The 20,217-nt window shown below is 38.4% G+C and overlaps 3 protein-coding genes across 4 annotated transcripts; 1 reads left to right on the forward strand and 2 right to left on the reverse strand.

The window, feature by feature from the left end:
• Nucleotides 1–6,301: 6,301 nt before the first annotated feature.
• Nucleotides 6,302–8,453, reverse strand: LOC306753305 (tripartite motif-containing protein 16-like protein). The gene is made up of 5 exons (XM_079237178.1): nt 8,280–8,453; nt 7,417–7,458; nt 7,259–7,321; nt 7,020–7,159; nt 6,302–6,927 (listed from the first exon to the last, which is right to left on the reverse strand). The coding sequence occupies exons 1-5, from the start codon at nt 8,329–8,331 to the stop codon at nt 6,475–6,477; spliced, it is 750 nt and encodes a 249-aa protein (XP_079093304.1). The 5' UTR covers nt 8,332–8,453; the 3' UTR covers nt 6,302–6,474.
• Nucleotides 8,454–9,602: 1,149 nt separating this feature from the next.
• Nucleotides 9,603–13,381, reverse strand: LOC306733345 (tripartite motif-containing protein 16-like). Its single transcript, XM_079214568.1, has 5 exons — nt 13,221–13,381; nt 11,257–11,283; nt 11,068–11,130; nt 10,819–10,961; nt 9,603–10,500 (listed from the first exon to the last, which is right to left on the reverse strand). Exons 1-5 carry the CDS (start codon nt 13,267–13,269, stop codon nt 10,072–10,074), a joined length of 711 nt encoding a protein of 236 aa, XP_079070694.1. The 5' UTR covers nt 13,270–13,381; the 3' UTR covers nt 9,603–10,071.
• Nucleotides 13,382–16,522: 3,141 nt separating this feature from the next.
• Nucleotides 16,523–18,132, forward strand: LOC306733164 (stonustoxin subunit beta-like). 2 transcript variants are annotated; one of them, XM_079214362.1, is made up of 5 exons: nt 16,523–16,609; nt 16,760–16,792; nt 16,955–17,017; nt 17,098–17,240; nt 17,309–18,132. In XM_079214362.1, the coding sequence occupies exons 1-5, from the start codon at nt 16,558–16,560 to the stop codon at nt 17,735–17,737; spliced, it is 720 nt and encodes a 239-aa protein (XP_079070488.1). In that variant the 5' UTR covers nt 16,523–16,557; the 3' UTR covers nt 17,738–18,132. The 2 variants fall into 2 exon arrangements, with proteins under 2 accessions (XP_079070488.1, XP_079070489.1); XM_079214363.1 differs by having other exon boundaries at nt 17,098–17,168.
• Nucleotides 18,133–20,217: the final 2,085 nt, after the last annotated feature.

A 20,217-nucleotide genomic window follows, 5' to 3' on the forward strand; every position in this document is an offset into this window, starting at 1 on the left:
TGCTCGCCCGTGTGAACCTCTCGATCTGTTTCTAACTCCTTCTCTCCGTTCTGCCTGGTAGCTGCAGTGTTTTGTGCGGTGATCTACCTACGCTGGCTGTTAACACTCTTCTGTCCTAACAGTGCACTCTCTGTGAGCCCCTTCCCCCCTTTCTCTTCACTGTCCCTCCCTCACCCTGCCCTTGACAGCCTCTCTGTCTTTTGCTGAGTGTGGGTTTGTGACTTTGGAATTTACTCACAAAAAACAGCTGTTGCATTAGTTACATTTCATTTCTCGGCTGTATAAATCTAACTTCATGACGATTGAAGACTTCGGATGCCAGCCTTGAATCATCACCCTTGAACTAGAAATAAATCAGTTTCATTCACGTATTTGCATTCAGTCAGCTCTTACTTCGATGTTGATCTAAATCACAAGAAATATGAAGGAAAGCAGAACAGAGACCGTTTTGTAAATGCAGGTGAGGTCCTTTATTGAGTGAGGAGATCCAGAGGGAAATTGGTCAAAGTCAACTTTGTTGAGTCTGATCTGCTAGAGTCTGATGAGTCAGAGTGCTCTCTCTAAATATATTATATATTCAAGCTGGTACCTGGCACAACTCTACCACAAAGCAGATAGTTCAGCTGTTTCAGTGTCAATGTAGATCCAGGTTCCTGAACATCACTACTGGAGTCATTGGATCTTCTTCTCTGGATCTCCTCACTCAATAAAAGACTTCACCTGCATTTACAACGCTTATAGTCTCTGTTTTGCTTTCCTTCATATTTCTTTTAATTTATCTTCTGTTGTACAGCATCATACTAGATCAATATCAAAGTAAGAGCTGAAACTTGTTAAGCATCACAAGAAGGTCCACCCTCAGTCTCCCCAAAGACGGAAGAGTCTGCTCCCTCGACCTCGTGCCTTGGATCCTTCATAAAGAGGAGCAGGGAAGAGAGCTACCCAGAGCGTACGTACGAAGAGGCAGAGGCGGAAATATGAGAACAATCATGAGGACTCACCACACCCTCAACCTCGGGCCTCGGTTTCTGCACACAGGTCATACCGGACAGGTCCTTTTCATTCCCTGGGATGGATTGATGACAGCGACTCTGATTAGGACTGGCATCCATGTTTGCTGCAGGATTTGTAGGTCCTTGCTTCTGGCAAGGCTAACACAGTCTTTGGTAGCATCTTGCACCAGCCCCTATCTGGAGATGGTGGCAGGCTTGTAAACTGGATGGCTGGCAAAGACCCAGGTTGCCTTCTCTCATGTCCGGGTTTAGTGACATGTCCAAGGGCACTTGTTCCTTGATTTTTTTAAACTAAGCTTTATATGCCTATCAGAGGTAAGTCAATACATTCTAACAACATTAACAAAAACATCCTGCAAATGTGTATTAAATTAATAAGGGATTATGAATCTCACTTTGTTGTACTGTTTCTTTATGAGGCATAGGTGGCTATACAAGACAAAGGTAAATCAAAACTCAATGGCATAACTCCTGAAAGTCTTAATCTCACCAGTAATTCAAATATTAGTGTTGTTGTTAGTTCAGTGTAGGCGGCTGTAACAACAACAGACACTGGTGACAGTTTAACTTTACATATGTGGACAATATTTATTTCAAGGACCTTCTTGAATATGATTCCATTGTTACAATATCATTCCATCTTTGAAGTCAAATTCAACAATACAGCAAAGAAACAATGCTAAAGTTTTACAGCTGTGACCAACATTACTGGTGACTTATCTTCTGTTTCACAGGGCAGAACTCCTTCTTTTGGCAGCTGAGTGGACATCAACCTACCAATCATCCCAGGGAGACTTAGGAGCACAGCAGACCACTGATCCTACCTCAGCTCCCAACTTGAACAATGTAAAATGTAGTTGACAAACATTATTATTTATGTCTTATTATTGTGATTTTTTTTTATATAATTGGGAAAGTATACAGTACGTGTTATATACAATACTGATTATATTACATGTTGATATAAATAAGAAATTATGTTAGATTCTAAAAATGTCCTTATCTAAAGAAATCTTTGGAAAACTGTGTAAAGTTTAAATATAAAATCTATAGTAAAGATGTAAAATGTAGCATTTCAATATCAGACATAATCCTATTGTTTTAAAATCAGTCAGTCAGGGCTTTAAAGATGTCCACAATCATACAAAAACATTTCCCCAGATGATAGGTTCTTTTTTAGGTTTTCTGTTGCACTGAGTCAGTGTCTTGTGGAGTTCTTCTTCAAATATTCTCAAGATAGAAACTGAACCTCGACTTGGATGCAGTACACAAGAGAGACGGTGCTTCACTAATCCAGCTGCAAGAAAACAGGTGTAGGGTGCTTTAAGGTGAGAAGAGTGTCACCGTTTCTTGTCGTGAATAATATCAAAAACCTCGACAGAGAGAAAAGCTCTCAAAGAAACAGTGAAAGCTGATACTCAGCAGTGGGGCCACTACAGATGCCTCAGGAGAGCTGGCGTTGTTGTACAAGAAGAAGATATGAAAGGTATTTTAAGAGCTGTGATAAGAACAAGGCGATAGGAGGAAAGTCAAGTCTAAATATACTCTCACAGGAAAGCAGCCATAAGGCCTGGCTGGTTGGCGGGACCATATTTATTATGCTATACTGTTCAAGCTCAACATGTGCAGCAAATAAGGCACAAAACACCGAAACAATTTCCCAACACTCAAATACTAGTCATGTAATAATACTAATCATAATATTAGTTATAATTAGTGTCTCACATGCCCAGAATGTCTTCACAGGGAACCAATTAGTCTGCCTTCAAATATTTACGAGCTATCCCTTTTAGCATCCGACACAATTAGCCCTGTTGAATTGACAGCTGTGTGGCTACTTATCATCTCCTGTTACACTGAACAATCTGTGGGCCGCTCTTATTTAGTAAGCAGGGACAGTGGTGTCAAGACTCATGGGAAATGTGGTTCAGTCCGACAAGCTAGAGTCCACATTAAGCTATATGGAGCCCACCAAGTGTGATTTTTGAAAATAATAATAATATTAATAATTAAAGTGAACTCTTTAAATGGACCAATATATTATCATGACATTTCATTACAGTAAGAATGATGTATTTATTTAAATAAAATATGTATAATATAACAAAATATAATGCAATATTATATCAACAATATCTATAGTATTTCATTGTAACATTCATGAAACTCATGATATGTGTAAGAGCCACAAGTGTGTTTACAATTTAATATTCATAATTATGCTCACAGTGTAGGAACTATAGGTAAAATATGCTGAAAGATGTTTATGGTATTGACTGACGCTCGAGCCAGGTGATTTAACAACGCCGACGGAACGACGCTACAATATGTGTACACCCTGTTATAACATTTCATATGTGATGGGAAGCATATTGCATACAGAGTTATTGAAATCTATTTCATTATGCAGACAGTCCATACTGATTCATACTGACACTTTTTCATCCCTTACAGTATCTACTGACAGGTTCATAAGTACTCAAATCAATAAGTAGTGATATAAGATATAACATACAGAGACATTCTTTATAATGTTCCAGGATAGCTACGTAATAGCAGAATATATATATATATATATATATATATATATATATATATATATATATATATATATATATATATATATACAGTATGTACAGAAGGCACCTTACATGTCTTGCTTGCAGTAAATCAATTTAAACAGAAGATGGTGATGTTGTCTTGCGTAATGAAGAACGCTCACGACCAAACATAGTTGTTTACTTGGGACCAAGAAACCCAGAAAGACCCATTTGCAATGGTCAAAGAAGCCTTCAGAATGTATTGAAGTAAATCTAAATCTAAATAGGAATGCTTTATATTATATATATTTATAAGTCATTATCGGGTTTTACCTAAAATGCAGTTGAGATAACTATAAAGTAGCATTACATGTAAATACTAAAATACTGTACACATGCCTCAAAATTGGACTTGAATACATGTAATTGGTTGCAAATTTGTACATAGATATACGGAAACAATAAACTAGTGAAGTATTGCCAACATCTATATAAATATTGTTTTTTTAAATATTGTTTTCCTGGATATATGAAAATAGATTCAAAATATTTGCCTCACTGCCTCAATTTTAAGTTTTTCTTTTTTTTATAATGTTAAAATATACAGCATGTTGTGATATTTGGGGTTTGATGATTTGTTGTGGTTAACACATAACAAACAAATTTATATTATGATCTATTTAAGAAAAAAGCATGCAAGATAATTCTATCATAACATATTTCATAATGTGTATGAACGAATCTAAAGTTTATATTTGTGGTTACATATAAAAAATAAAAAAAACTCCCAAATGGTTTTATATGATGACAACACATATTTTAGTATTTGTACTGTGATAATTCATCAGTCCGTTATATATATATATATATATATATATATATATATATATATATATATATATATATATATATATATATATATATATATATGTGTGTGTGTGTGTGTGTGTGTGTCTGCACATACAGAAAGTGAGAGCAACATAACAACTGCTCCCAACAGGCCATGTTGGACTGTATACAGATTGAACGTGGGCCAGTAGCAACATGACAGTAAACTGCCAGCACCAATAGTATCAGAATAAATAAGTGCTGCATATTGTCGATGAGTGTTGGACCGGTGGGAATAAAACCATGGGACCATTGTTTCATTGTTTTCTCATTTGATACAGTGCTATTATAAACACATATGTTTTATAGCCACAAACAAATATTTTAAATCAGATCATTGTAACACACTTATAGTATATAGAGTGGTTAACTGAATAATTAAATATATATATATTTTAACGATAAAAAAATAAGTTTGTATCTCTTCATGAAAACATTTAGTTCCAAGTGAATCTGTATTTGCTTAAAACACACTCAACAAGATGTAATTATGTAATTCCAGCCAATCTTCTTTGATACACACAAACAATGATCTTTTGTTATAATTACTCTGTTCCAATATAATTGTGGAGTGGGAAGACCAATGGGAAGTAAGCCATGAGTAACATTGAGTGTGTTGTGGGCTGGACCACATGATGGCATGATTTATTAAAACTTTGGATACATAGAATTTTGTTATTTATTTAGTATTAGGCTCAAATAAAGTTAACAAATTTTAATTGAGAGAAGATTCCAGCCTGATTTGCCTATAAACTGATAAGACTTTTGACGGCATTGGCCCTATTATTAAAATGAAAATTAGAGCAACATTTTAGGACGAATGGATTAATATCCTAATAAAAACATATCTTATCAAAGTAACAGAGCTATGTTGATTATGAGTGCAAAAAAATGCACGCACTTATAATTAAGGAGTTTGTACAAAGATTTGTCTTGTTTAATCTACACAACAATTGGATGCAAAAAGTTGCCTTCATTTTTTTTAAGTAGATCAAGCAGTGTTTTACTGACTTATGCATCATGGTTCAGATGTATCTATGCATTTCCTATATATTTGTCTAAGTTGTCTGAGCCACACATTGACTTCATTGCAGTATTAAACAGACACGACAGCAGTGAAAGTGCATTAAATACTGGCATGTATTGTAATCACTCACTGGGGTTCTTCCAGCAGTGTGAATGTTCTGTGTTTGGCGGTGCCCCGCTTTCAGTTCCGGTAAAGCTTGTGCTTTGGGTGTGAAGGAGGCAGGAGTTGAGGTCCACCTGTCAAAGGAAAGGAATCTTCAGGCCGGAGCCACTCACATATCAAAGTGAGCCCCTTTGATCCAGAGGTGGTGATGCTCGCTCCTTCTACAAATCCTGAGGGAATCGATGCAGCATGCACTTTACACAAAGCAACCTTATCTGAGCATTTGATTACAGACAGAAAAATGTCTGTAAAAGATATAAAAGCACTTTTGGTTTTCTGAAGAAAATAATATTTAGTGGTCAACAAAGTTAACGTTTTGCAATGGCACAGATATATCAAGTATGACGTCAAATCTTTGCAATCATAAAGGATAAACATGTATACCTTTGTATGGAACCAACTGTTTTCCAACATGGAGACTACGTAATGTATATTTTCTATGACATTGTTAGATGAACTGTTTTCAGGTTTTCCAACCTTTTTTTGAATTTTGTATTATTTGCACTGGACAGTATTGTTTTTTAACATTTTGTTGTCCAGGGACCGCCGATGCAAATCAGCAATTTTGCTAAAATGACTGTGTTATTCATGGCCCCTTATAAATAAACTAATAACTTGGGAGAATAGTATTTTGATTCAAACGTAAAAAGCATACATTTATAGTACTGTTAATACTTTTTTATTTCAGATTTCAAAAAGCACAAGGCACTCAACATGAATGCATATCATAATCAGTACATACATTTCTCAAAGTTAAACTAACTGTGATTAAAAATAGTTTTAGGTATTTAATTTGAAAAAATACAGCAATAAGTGTTACAGTTAACACTCACAAGTCAAAAACTCACAAGTCCACACAGATTGGATCAGTTTTAGTTTCCGCAATTCCTTCTAATCTCTTTAGTAATGTGCATGAAGATTGAATTCCCATCCAGAAACCTGGAAAAACCTTTTTCTTCATAGTAGTCTGAACTTTGAACAACAGCTCCACCTCCCTCTCTGCCCCCTCGCCGGTCACAACATAAAAGCTCATAATCCCTGCCGGCTGGTCAATGTAAACTCCAATTGTGGAGCAGTATGGGATATCGTTTATGTCTTTGTTAATACCGTTGAACCAGATCTCGTAACGTGTTCCAGACCAACACAGACCCCAAGACTCCTCATTTTCTCCGAGGCCGCTCGGCCCGGAACCAACCCTCCGTCCTGTTCCTTCATAGGTGGCTCCAATTACCACCCACCCAGAGAACTCCACCTCCCAGTAAGCCCTTGTGTTCCAGATACTCTCTTTGGACAACACCTTTGAAGAAATGAAAAAAAGGAAGACAAATGAGAAAACAACAATTGTTTCTTTGCACAGCAGTAACTGTGTTTGTATGATTTCTGACGTACCTGAGGAGAGTACTCATATCTCTCTGGTCGATCCAGGACCGGACAAACCTCCTCAGTTCTACGGAAAACCTTCGACCCACTGTCAGAAATCCACAACATCTTGTTGGCAGTCTTATCATCCAAAGTCAAATGCATCCAGTCTACAGGAGAAAATAGTGAAGTGTTTTTTTCTTAACTTTCTAATAAGAATACATTGTTGAACATTACATGATTTGAGGGAAAAAATAATCTGTTCATACACTTCATGAGCTCAGTTCTGCGTGTTGGCTCTGGGATGTCCGGCACATAAACGGGAACTTCTTCTGCAAGGAAAGGAAATTGGCTTGAATATAAACTAAAACTCATCACACGGAGAGTACAGTATGAATGCATACATGTCAATGTCAAATGCCATTACCTGCAATTGTCTTCTCATTCTTCTTTGATTTTCTTTTCTTTCCTAAAAAGGTAAAGGCCAAAGGTTATACTGCAAGGATGTGAAGAGTTGTTTACACATGACATGTCACTCGCGCTGACATGAAACACTCATAAACCTTTGAGGCCAATGGTCACAGGAAACATACATTAATTTCTAATGTAAGAACACACTTCAGAGTTTATAAAAATTGTTAACAGTGTATTCTGAAAAGCTTGCCCCCTCAATTTACACTCATTAGTATCCCTGCAATAGGTGAAGAATTAAACATCCGTAAAATTCTGCTTCTCTGATAATTTAGTTTTTCATTCCAAAATATTCCAAAATAATTTATCTGTTATGGGAACCAATCAAAACAAAGTATTACAAATTATATTAAAAGGTTCAGCCTGCACTGTGGAGTCATTTAAGAGTCTTAAATGATGTATAGCTCATATTTATGTGATAGTGTTGTCACATGTCTCATGCTTATTCCACATAATGAGATATGCAACATAATTAAACTGATTTAACAAAATCACAGATCCAAATCCAGCGTTTGATAAGACCATCTAAGAAAGAACGGGTAGAGGCACCAATGTTAAATGAGAGAAGTTGTGAATATTATTGTATAAAGTTTAAAATACTCTGTTGAGGGACATCTTTCAGTAACTGTCCCTGCCGAGACACATATTACTCAATCATCTGGTGATGGCCTGAGTGATGCCAGCAAGTCAGATGATGGTTCCTGAGTGATGCCAGCAAGTCAGATGATGGTTCCTGAGTGATGCCAGCAAGTCAGATAATGGTTCCTGAGGGATGCCAGCAAGTGCATGGACTTTTAATGTAAATAGAAAAAGATGTACCTGGTTTGTTGGTCTTTGAGACGGTTATTGCAGAATTGGGTCCAGTCGGCATCTTGAGGAGTGCTAATACTCCACGTCCAGGTGCTTCAAAAACCTTTGGTAGGTAAGAGTGCCAAGTCTTTGTCCTCCACTTGGCTTATATACCATCAGTTGAGACGAGGTGGCGGGGCTTGACTGTCTGAAAGAGGAGTTGAGGACAGTGGTATACGGGTGCTCAGCAGGGTTCAAGTGAGGCTATGCACTTGACTCTGACATATGGATACAAATGAGGTTGGCACAGACATCTGACACCCCAGGGGAGTATGTGCGGGAACACAACACGATGGGTGCAAACACGAGTGAAACTAAGATTAAGAAACTGGTCTTGTCAGTGTTGTCAACACAGACGGAAACAGGACCACATGAACTAAGACAGCTCAGTCAAACTAGGATAAGCAATATGACAGATATATGTTTTTCTTTCAGTTACAATATTACATTGACAATGTTGGTATGCTCAGAGCACCTAAGGTGATGAAAATGTGAGTTTATACAGTAGGGCAAACAAGCACCTGTTTACTCTATAGTCTGGGTAAACACAGGTGTAATATATATATATATATATATATATATATATATATATATATATATATATATATATATATATATATATATATATATAAACTAAGTTTCCATTATATGTATCTGTCACAGCCATTGCAGTGAGCCAACATTCAAATAGCAGAGCCCTGGCTCACCTAATTGAAAAAGAGACATAATTCATGTTATCAATTACATCTCAACGCAGTCTCATGGCAGTTTGTGAAATAGTCAATAAATTGAATCTATTAATTTGTGTACACGGACAATAATTTTTTGTTTTTCGGTATCACTTCAAAACAGTGCTTCGGGAAACAAACACCTCTCGAACACCGGTCAAAGTCCTGTCCTTGTTTGACCGATCCACCTCTCTCTCACGGTTCAATGCTACATCACTAGCTCTGTTGAGTAGCTACGTGTATGCCTTTAATTTGTGCGTCTCTCATGAAAATAAATCATAATTGACTTTCCATTGTTTTTGTGATGCTGACGCGTAATGTAAACACATTTCTTGCACACTAACACGTAATGCATTGTCAATAGGTCATAACAATTTAACATAATCCCATGAGCCCTGACTGTTTCTTGACGTCAAAATGGCTGCTGGGAAAAGGCCCAGTTTTCAGTGTAATTCATAAGTCATCTAATAAAGGAAATTAATTGCACATTTAGAACTACGTTCAGTATTTCATATTTTTACTCATTCTGCGTTCATATTTGGAATAACAGACAGAACAACATGTGTCTCACTCAGTGTTTTATTATTTATTTAAACTTTACATGTTGCACACCAAATTAGCAAACAATAATAAACGAGGAATACAAATACATAGAATTATCAATATATAAACCTTGAGTGGTCCAGTGGTTTCAGGAAAGTCCATATAGAGCGGATGCTCAAAAGTGAATCCAGCTGAACCCTGACCCAATTGCATTTAGTTACCTACATTGAAATATACAAAGCTAAGAACTGTATATCTGCCTCAGAGATGCTATATGTAAGGAATATATCTCAAGTGCGATTATGTATTCATTATGATGCCACATGCATAGCGTGTATGCAAGTTTATGGAGCACAAATGTTAACGTGACCTAGTTGGTGTAGTGCCATATTTGGAGCTTGATTAAAAAAGGACAAGATAGTTTCACTCCTTTCTCAACCAGAGTTATGTTCATAATTTTGGATATGATATTGTAATGTAGATTCAGTTCTTTATTCCTCCTTCTTTAGGATCAAACAGTGTGACTGCGGACCCACCCAGAAACCTGGTATCATTTTCTGCTCAAAGGTGCTCTTATACTGCTTCAAAATATGAACCTCCTTTCTTCCTATGCACTCCTCCTCCCCCTTCACCTCCTCCACACCATAGAAATTTAGGACACCAGCAGGCTGGTCAAGATACACACCAATTGTGGGGTACGGAGGAATCTCCTTAATCTCTACATTGTGGCCTTTATGCCAGGCATGATAGCTGGAACCACTCCAGCCAATACACCAGGACTCCTCGTTCTCGCCAAGGCCGCAGAAACCGTCACTGTTCCTCCTTCCTGCATTTTCGTAGGCGACCCCGACCACGACCCACCCGGAGTAGTCCACCTCCCAGTAGCCTCGGAAGCCCAGGATGGCTTCTTTGCAAAGAACCTTTTGGAACAGGGATGGGGATGACAGTGTTATTTAGAGACTATCCAACATAAACTTGGATTTATTACAGCTGCCACTGCGGAGAATTTAGAGCAGCATCACTTTCTCCAACTTGTAATGCCAAACTAGTTGCCTCGGGATTTAAATAAATGCAGGGGGGCAGCCCTCTGGTTCCAAATATCTCTTGCCCGGGTTTTACAATCACATAAAACTCATGACAATTTAATGGCACTCTCATCTCATTGAATAGCATGAGAACATACATATAGATAGCATTGAGTCAGTCCGAAATAATGTTACTCCGTCTTTAACCTGTACCTGTGGAGAATACTCATATCGCTCTGGTCTATCCAAGACAGGACACTTGACATCGTCGGTCATACGAGCAACCTTAGCACCATTCTCTCCGATCCAGAGCATCTTATTGGCTGTCTTGTCATCCAGGGAAATGTTGAACCAATCTGGAAAAAAATGACAAAGAAACAATGATTCAATAATAAATTATGTTAGGATCAAATCTTTGTAATTTTTAAGAGGCAACACTTGGTAAAAGAGTAAGAATCTTACGTTTGATTAGATCAGCTCTGCATTTTGGCTCAGGGATATTTGACTCGTAGGCCGGGATCTTCTCTGAGGAGTGAGTGAGAGGACAACAAGGTCAGACAAGGTCAGGGGAACTGGAGACAAATTAGATTGTTCTCTGCTTTTACAAAACTTTTCAAAAAGCAAAAGCCTGTAATAAGGTGACTGTCTTACCTGTGGGGGCATTATTCTTTTTTTTTGCTGCAAAAACAAATATATGTTATTACCAGAGCAACCTATATTAGGATCAAAATACTCAGCTGTTAGACAGAGGTATGTGTCAGGTGTGTCTCAACAGGTGATGATAAAGTGCAAAAATTGTGTATAATTAGAAAACCATCTGCTTCTGTCAGATCATTACATCAGCAACCACATGCTTCCTGGAGCCAGTGGTTGATTCATGCCAGGCAGTTGGAATTAACAAGACACCTCGCATGCTGGTGGAGTTGGCTTCAGTCATCACGAGGCTCAGAGTAGTTTCACAGATAAAAAAGAACATGATCTGCTCGCACAAATCAGATCAGTTGGGGATGTATACCCAAAATTTGTTTGTTGAGGTAAATGACATTCAGGAGAGTTGAGTTAAGGCCGCCAAAAAAGGACTAATTGCATTTTAATTGCGTCACAATTGAAAAGCAGCTGCTCTCAAATAGAGTTAATGTGAAGATAATGAAGTGTAACATAGGCTTTATCCCTAAATGTAATAATGAGGGGGACTCTCTCTTTAATGAAAGGAGCTTATAATACAGACAGAAAATAATTAAGTCTGCTAGCATTTAGATTTCAAATGAAACTTGATTACAGGCGGCAGTATTGTGTCATAACTTTCCTTGAAATAATAAATGACAGTTGCATAACAGGCTCTCCCCCGATGCCAATTTTTGTAACTAATACTCATGTCGGCATGCACCATCCAGTTTGTTGTTAAGGACGGGGATTAAAAAGAGGAGACACTTAATCCCCACGGCAATAGGATGTCAGCATTGACTAACATAAGTGATGTGTTTTATTTATATCAGCAAGTAATATCAACTCCAAAATGACTTAACCTTTTTCATTCACACATCGACATCGGGTCAGAACTTTAAGGAAGGTTATCTTGGCAAGCAGAAAAAGTAGCAAAAGGTGTAAATGTTATGGAGTACAAGGTGAAGCTCTACATGTATCTACTTGTCGTCATTACCAAATCATTCAATCTTAGCGTTTATTCATACGCCATGCACGCTGTCTAAATGAGATGATATTTATCCGTCTGTTGACGGGAAACCATGTGAGAATGATAAGCCACCTGTCTGGATATAGCACAAGGTGATGAAAATAACTGCTTTATCTGGCCTCATTACAACATGACCATACAAAACATTTAAGGTCATAGAAGCCTCACTGCCTCTCTTTAGAGAGCTTGTTAGTGAAGTGACAGGATCTCACAGGATTATCTCCTCACTGCATCTGCTTTAATGGTGATATGGTCAAATGTAAGTGTGATTATGAACACTTTTTTACTACAACTACAAAGCTCTGTTTCACAGGCAAAAAGCTGGATTCATATCATTAAAAAGCTAACAATTATACCATTGTAAACAACAGCAACTGCAAGCTAGCTGTGAGACTCTATTCCTTTATAAGTTGTGTAACAGGTCTATATGGATCTGTTATCCTGCTGAATGTCACCAATTTTCAAGACGCATGACAGCATGTAAATACATACCGCATGATACATCTTTTTTAGTGCATATGATGTTGATACTTGCCGACACTTGCGCCCAGGCAGCAAAACCATTATGAAGACAAGCATGAAATCGGCCAGAAAAATATTACACTTTCCACACAGAAATTAACTCTAGTGACCCATTAACCCAGGATCTGCCTTAAAGGACAATACAAACTGCAGCAGACACTGACTGGCTGGGGTTATTGAATCAGTTGATCGAAAGCATCGCTGATAATAATCCTGTATGCATCAATATATGCTGCAATATTCTTGATAGGCTTAATTTGACAGAAAAATATATTAACCTCTCAAACATTTAGATAGAGCTGTTCACAGATTGGAAAAACTCTCTTAAATTATATATAAAAAAGTCCTGTATTCAACTAAATTATTCTAAATGGCGTGAAATGTAAAAATTAAAGTTCACCTTTATCTGACATCTGGGTGTCAGAAACGATTCTGTTGGTGGCAGGCATCTCGATACCGGCTGTTAAAGATGAAGAAGTGAGCCCGGCTCAACCCCGATGTCACTGGTCTCTCTGTTGGCTCCACTGTGTGGCAGCTTAATGCCACTCTTATATACCTTTATTGCAGGACAGGGGTGAAGGAATGAGAGTCGGTGGCGGGGACATGAGTGTGAGATAAAACGTGCCAATAGAAAAGACGGGGAGGCAGGAGGCCTGTAATTGGAGCAGTGTTTTTCCTTAGAGGGGTTAAATGGATGGTTGAATTTCTGTAGGACACCCCCTGGTACCAAGTGAACCACACCCCCTTCCCTCGCCATCACTACCGCTGATCTTGCCACATTGCACAGTGACAGCACTGATGCATTGATGGTGGTTGGGGTGATTGGGGTATGCAAACACACACACATATCCAGAAACAAATTCTGAGTATGAAGCTTTGAAAGAGATAAAACATCCTGGTGTTTGGCAACAAGCAGTATGAGGTCCAACAGGTGCAAATGTGTAACATATTAAAGAAGTATAAGTATCACTTTGTTCTACTTTAGAGCATTATCAGTGTGATGTGATACATGATATTCCTCTTGCAGCAACATATTTAAAGCCTGTATTTACCGGTTTGTCCTATTCTTACGTTGAACATTTAAATGTAAAAAACAATTTACGTAAGAATAGGACAAACCGGTAAATGATTTGATAATGTCGATATATATATATATATATATGTATATATATATGTATATATATATACACATATATATATATATATATATATATATATATATATGTGTGTATATATATATATATATATATATATATCGACATTATCAAATCATTTAAATATTTCAATTTAAATATTTACATATATATATATATATGTGTATATATATATATATATACATATAGCTGCAGGTTGAAGACGGCAGCAAAGCCGGTTTGGGTATGTTTGCTAGCTGCCAGAGGCCCAGCTGGAGTCCGAGTTGAAGGAATCTGACCCGATGGCACCAACGACAAGCATTAAGAATAACTAAATATCCAATCTTCATATACAGACATCAGAAATAAATTAAGACAGTTTTATAACCAGTTAAAAGTTGAGCTGCATTTAACACTCTGAACATGAATATAGCAGCAAACAATTAGTTATGTTTATGTAAAGATATAGTGGAATAATGTCTACTGAGCAGAGAATTAAGTCACTCTCCATCTGTGTGTGTCGTTATCAGAGCTTCTCCTTGCTGTGCTGCCGTAGCCGCGTGCTCTGCACTGTGTTCATATGGCGGTTACAGCTTTTAATGCCATCTCGACCGACAGCGTCGTCACTGAAGACCCTCCGATTCCCCCTCAGGAAAACAATGTTAGTTCTGTCTGCACTTTTTCTGTAGTTTGCAATGTTAGCGTTGTTAGCACTGTTAGCTATGAGCCGCTGACTTGCTGTCGACATATTGAGAGCCGTTGAGAGTTAATTGAAACTATCCTAATCATCAATATTGCATATTTAAGTGATCACATTAAAGTATACATCTTTTTTTTAAAGAGAATAGGTTACTTTAATATAACATTTTTTTCTCATTAAGTTCATACATCTATAGAATTGTACATATTTGTAGACACTCAAAATTAAATTAATTAATTTGAAAGGACATTTAGGGTATGTAACAAGTCCAAATGTATACTGTATACAAATATCACCTATAAAATAACCTGCCAACTGCAAGTGAGTTGACTGAAGGTATGTCAGTTCATCATACCAGGTTTACCAACACACTTGACCTCCATTATCACATCCACCATTCACCATCGCAGGCGCTTTAATGCCCATGGCCTGGGTTAAAAGAAAAATCAAGTCACTGGCCGTAAACTCTTCCCTGAGATATGCCCTCCGCTGTGAGCTGCGTGTCTCAGGTGTTTACGGCTCTGGCACCCTGCCAACCCTTTAGTCAAGGCTGTCCCGTCCTTCTTGTGTTGCTGCCTGCCCAAGCAGATGACTGGCCGAGGCCGTGATTGCGACGCAACCAACATTCTAAACAGTAAATACCAAGAGTAGTGACGGAACCGCCCCAGACTGGCCAATGGGATTTATTAAAAATAAAAGAGAGGGGAGTGTGGGTGATGGGTTATTTGAGTTCTTCCAATCTCCTCTCATGGGACTATCAGAAACCAGGGGCAACAGACTTTCAAAACATTGCTGACCGAAAACTGATCTCTGCAATAAAGGCCAGGGTGAGCTCTGACCCTGCTTAGTGGTTGCTCTGCATGGTCATGCTCAGGTCTTTAGGTCTAAATATCTTTGTTTCTAACTTTTTAGATTATTTTTTCACCAGCTTCTCCTGTCCACATGTCGAGGTCTCCTTAAGTGAGACACTAAACCTTATGATGTTCCCCGGGCGCTTCATAGCAGCCCACTGCTCCTAAATTCTTATAATGGCTTAAATGGCTTGAATGCTTACAGATGTCAATTTGTATGTAACGTGTAATGTATGTACCTGTAGGTATATGACAATTATAATACAGTTTACACACAACATTCAAAGTAAAAAATATATCACAACTCTACGTGGCTGAAAACTTGATATTTAAATGAAACCTTTTTAGGACAATATCACCAATCAAAGATGGGCTGCTTACATTTTGGATTACATTTTTCAAGCACAATGCCGACAGAACATTGCAGTATACAGTATATTGATATGCTCAGGTGACACAGAAGCATTGCAATTCTACAGTGTCGTTCAGTAAGGAATCAACAATCTATTACAAGAAGAATGAAAGGACATAACAGGATTGATCAGGTGCATTAGTAAAACTACTTATACAACTTAAAATGCACAGACAAATGAACTCTTCTCCAAATGGAAACAGGTTTCTTTTTCCTCCATCACCAAAGGTCTCAAAGAGCCGATAAGCTGTTCTTCCGGCCTAGCTTGACCCCTGTGTTCTCCACAGGATTACCTTATTCCTGTTTAGGTATCAACTACCAAGATGTGAGTATGATGACAAAGAGAAGAATTGTCAAAATAAATACCGAACTACTCTAGTATATATGGGTTAGCGGGTCAGATGCTGGCGCTGATCTGAATATCCTGGTTTGGCAGGCTTGTTGCATGCCAATTAAAGAGCTGATTATCTCTACATACCTTACCAAAACTTCTCTTCCAGATCCCCAGGGCCCCCCCAAAACCTTTACCGCCTACGCCCATTCCTGGGGGTATATAAAGAAACCGCTCACATTGCTGCAGCAGTACGCCACTGAACGACGCCAACATTCAGGAAACCTCAACACGGCAAAAAGCGATAAAGATGCCAATCAATGCTCCTAATATAAGAATTATGCCAGCCTCCGGCAGACGTGGTAAGTAAACTCCCTTTCTTCTCTTACGCAGATGATGCAAGCTAATTTAGAATCCTGCAGTTTTGCATATTGTTAGTATGAAGTTGTCTTTCAGTGAACCAAAGTAAACAATAGGTGGAGCTGGCAGTCATATTGGTTTTGTACTTACAGGTAGACGATCTAAAGATCTGGCTACTCCTGCAGGTACGATTTTAAAGTAAATTACAGAAATCACAGTATATAACTCCAACTGTGAACTCCATGGGGACCATTGAAAGGAGTATTCAAATTTTAAAGACAATACACCGGCCTCTGCTTGTTATTGTATCATCTTATACCCACATTGTAATTTTTCCCATCACTCAGAGAGTAACCCAAACTACGAGCCCAACATCCCTGAGCCCACATGCAGAGCTGATCTTCTGAAATGTAAGAGTGGACAAAAAAAATCCTCACTTTCATGACTGATAGTTTCTATTCCTGAATGGCACATTTTCCACATCCCACAGATTGGATTAGCCTTTCCCTGGATGACAAAACAGCCAATAAAATGCTGTGGATCACAGAGGGTGGATCAAAGGTGTCACGCATGACCGATGAAATCACTTGTCCCGTTCTGGACAGGGCAGAGAGATATGAGCATGTCCCCCAGGTATGTTTTAAACAACACAAATGAATTCCTATGCTCAACTAATTTAACCATTGTCTTTGTTCTTCAAGGTTCTTTGCAAAGAAGGCATCTCTGGCTTCCGAGCTTACTGGGAGGTGAAATGTTCAGGATGGGTGATTGCCGGAGTCGCCGATGAACGTGCTGGGAGGAGGGGATGCGACGGACAATGCGGGCTGGGAGAAAATGAACAGTCCTGGGGTCTTGGGTGGGGTGGATCCCACTACCAGATGTGGTTCAATGGCATTAGTACAGAAATCTGGAATATTCCCCAGTACACCACCATCGGGGTCTACCTTGACCATCCAGCCGGTGTCATCAATTTTTATGGAGTCGAAAAAGCAAATGAGGGAGAGGGGAGCAAAGCCAGAAAGGAGATCCGACTGCTGCAGAAGATTAAGAGCTCCTTCAAGGGGACAATATTGCCAGGTTTCTGGGTGGGACAAAAGTCCTCATGTTTCTTGGTTAAAACAGAGGAATAAAGTAAATTGTGTGAGTTTTCCATTTCCATTATCTTACATTTCCATTAATACCTAATTTACAATACATATCTAAAACTTGGAATATGCCTGCATGTATCTGCAATCCATATGTTGGGATAATGCAAGACAAACTATTCTAAATCCAAATCTCTGTATAAAGAAACACACTTGTATCATCAAGAAGCTATTTGCCTATACGTTTGTGTATCATTACCGTGTTCATTTTGTCAAAGCCTGAATGACCGGCTGACTTTTAAGAGAATAAACACACTGAATATAATCATTCATTAAAAAAGTGTGAATTGTTGTGCCATTCTACATTCAACCGTGAAGATGTTAAGGGATATAAGGTAATATGTGTACTTGTCTATATCATTTTAAGTAAATGTGTTTTAAACCTGCCTCTATTCAATACATTACTTTTTTAATTCAAACTTTTTTCCATTATCTGAACCACTTATCCCATTCCAGGTCCCAGTTGACATTGGGCAAATTTAGACAGGTCACAAGTTTTATCATAGGGCACATATAGAGACAGTCAACCATTCACACTCACGGGCAGTTTTAGAGTCTCGTGTGACTTTGGAAGGAAGCCAGAGGAAACCCACGCTGCCACGGGGAGAACGTGCCAAATCCACACAGAGGGACCGCCCGGGATCAGGGATCGAACCCGGGGCCCTCTTGCTGTGAGGTGACCGTTCTAGCCACCGCACCACCGTAGAGCCTTAAATTCAAAGTACTGCAATTTTACATTTACAAAACACCTTTCAAAATGAACTACATAATTGCATCCTGTTTGACTTTTGTAACCAAACATAAATCAGCACATGCGTCTAAAAAACTATGGCACCTCAACATCTGCAAACTCTTTAGGTTTTCAGGAGTACTGGGTGGCTCGATAACTGCTATTACAACATCCCACATAAACCAAATACCCACCGCAACAGAGAGTATTTATTACAGAAAGAGTATATAAGAGAACGTGTATATAAAAGAAACGTATGATATTGATAGACGAACAAATGAACAGATAAAGTTGTTATGCCAAATGCTTTGAAGGGAGATCAAACAAAACAACACTGCATTGCTTTGTGGTGTAAACGTCAGGGGATAAGTCTTGATTTATAAATACAAGCTTACGGCGCAGGAAAATGAATCCATCACTGCCAAGTTGAGCATTCAAACTCGACCGTACCTTCAGCTGCTCTGGGCCTTTCATTCTCTGCCTTGCCCTGTTAACGCTGAGCAGGGGGTCCAGAGGATTAAACTGGTGACATGAAAGCAGATCCTGCAAACCCATAAACAAGTTCATATGTGAGCACACACATAATGCCAATGAGGGTGCATGGAAGGAGGAAACTTGATGAAATATAAAAGTGCAGATGCATGACTTAGTTAATTGATAAGAATTTAGACTTGTTTTAGGGATACAGTTTTCCACAACCCACACACACAGCAGAACTAGGACAGAGGGGAAAGAGTGAATATTAATTGCAAAATGCAAACAAATACTATGATTTTTCATTGTGCACATTTTAGGTATGATAGTGCTCTCAGTGAATTTATAAACCGTCTCCAGTCAAAGTACTTCTTGAGAATGTTACACCTTGTCTCGAGGGCAACCTGAACCGCCTGACCTTAATCTCTCTGATAATGTCCAATGATGCTTATTAGAATTTAGCCAACATGAACCATTTTGTTGTCATCAAGATGCATGTTGAATATAATCAACAACAGCGAACGTACAGTAGACCCAAAAAACACAACAAAGAAAGAATTGTCTTCATTCACAGTAATTAACTGGCAGCAATTGACAAGTAACTTTGGGGAGGGGGAAATCAGCAATAGATTTTAAAACTTGTATGCAGTAATTAGTTACTGTAATTGTACACAGTGCATTGTTGATTACTGGCATTTTCTACAGCAGCGATTTCCCTACTGTAATTTCCACATCTGATCACTATCATTTTCAATTTAATACTGTATGTATTATCTGGCTTGTGAACATTTCAGCTCAAGCGTATAACTTTGAGCTTTTGGCTCCCACCAAAAACATATGCAAATATTTATCCATCTATTACATTATTGTTGGAGACAAGACTTTAACCGTGGGTTGAGTGTCACTTTCCTGACCGTCTGTAGTCCTGATTAAATAAAACCTTGTATTTATCTCCCCCCAGCGACGGTCACCAGCATAACAAGCTGTGGAAAGCTGCCTGATCCTTCCCTCCATCTCTGCCTGTCTGCTGCCAGGAGGGCGGGGTGAGTTTCAACGACGAGCGTTGATTCCCACCCACCCTGATTTGATTGGTTTAACTGTCTAATATGGGCAGGGTTAAACGTTGATCTAGATTGAAAGCTAACTTTGAGCATTGAGTGTCACACATTACAACAGGATAACATCTTGAGGAGGAGAGGACAACACATTCATATTCAGTGGAATATGTCAGCAATGCCACACTGTGATGATAATCCAACAG

The sequence above is a fragment of the Taurulus bubalis genome, assembly GCF_910589615.1.
Source record: "Taurulus bubalis genome assembly, chromosome: 2".
Taxonomy (NCBI): domain Eukaryota; kingdom Metazoa; phylum Chordata; class Actinopteri; order Perciformes; family Cottidae; genus Taurulus; species Taurulus bubalis.

Excerpts from the sequence above, each read along its gene's own strand:
- LOC306753305 (XM_079237178.1), bottom strand. The coding sequence starts at position 8,331 with ATGCCGACTGGACCCAATTCTGCAATAACCGTCTCAAAGACCAACAAA. Across the intron at positions 7,160-7,258 it reads CAGAACTGAGCTCATGAAGT|ACTGGATGCATTTGACTTTG; the intron begins GTATGAACAGAT and ends TTTCTCCTGTAG. Across the intron at positions 6,928-7,019 it reads GATATGAGTACTCTCCTCAG|GTGTTGTCCAAAGAGAGTAT; the intron begins GTACGTCAGAAA and ends ATTTCTTCAAAG.
- LOC306733164 (XM_079214362.1), top strand. The coding sequence starts at position 16,558 with ATGCCAATCAATGCTCCTAATATAAGAATTATGCCAGCCTCCGGCAGA. Across the intron at positions 16,610-16,759 it reads GCCAGCCTCCGGCAGACGTG|GTAGACGATCTAAAGATCTG; the intron begins GTAAGTAAACTC and ends TTGTACTTACAG. Across the intron at positions 16,793-16,954 it reads AGATCTGGCTACTCCTGCAG|AGAGTAACCCAAACTACGAG; the intron begins GTACGATTTTAA and ends CCCATCACTCAG.
- LOC306733345 (XM_079214568.1), bottom strand. The coding sequence starts at position 13,269 with ATGCCTGCCACCAACAGAATCGTTTCTGACACCCAGATGTCAGATAAA. Across the intron at positions 11,284-13,220 it reads CACCCAGATGTCAGATAAAG|CAAAAAAAAAGAATAATGCC; the intron begins GTGAACTTTAAT and ends TTGTTTTTGCAG. Across the intron at positions 10,501-10,818 it reads GATATGAGTATTCTCCACAG|GTTCTTTGCAAAGAAGCCAT; the intron begins GTACAGGTTAAA and ends CTGTTCCAAAAG.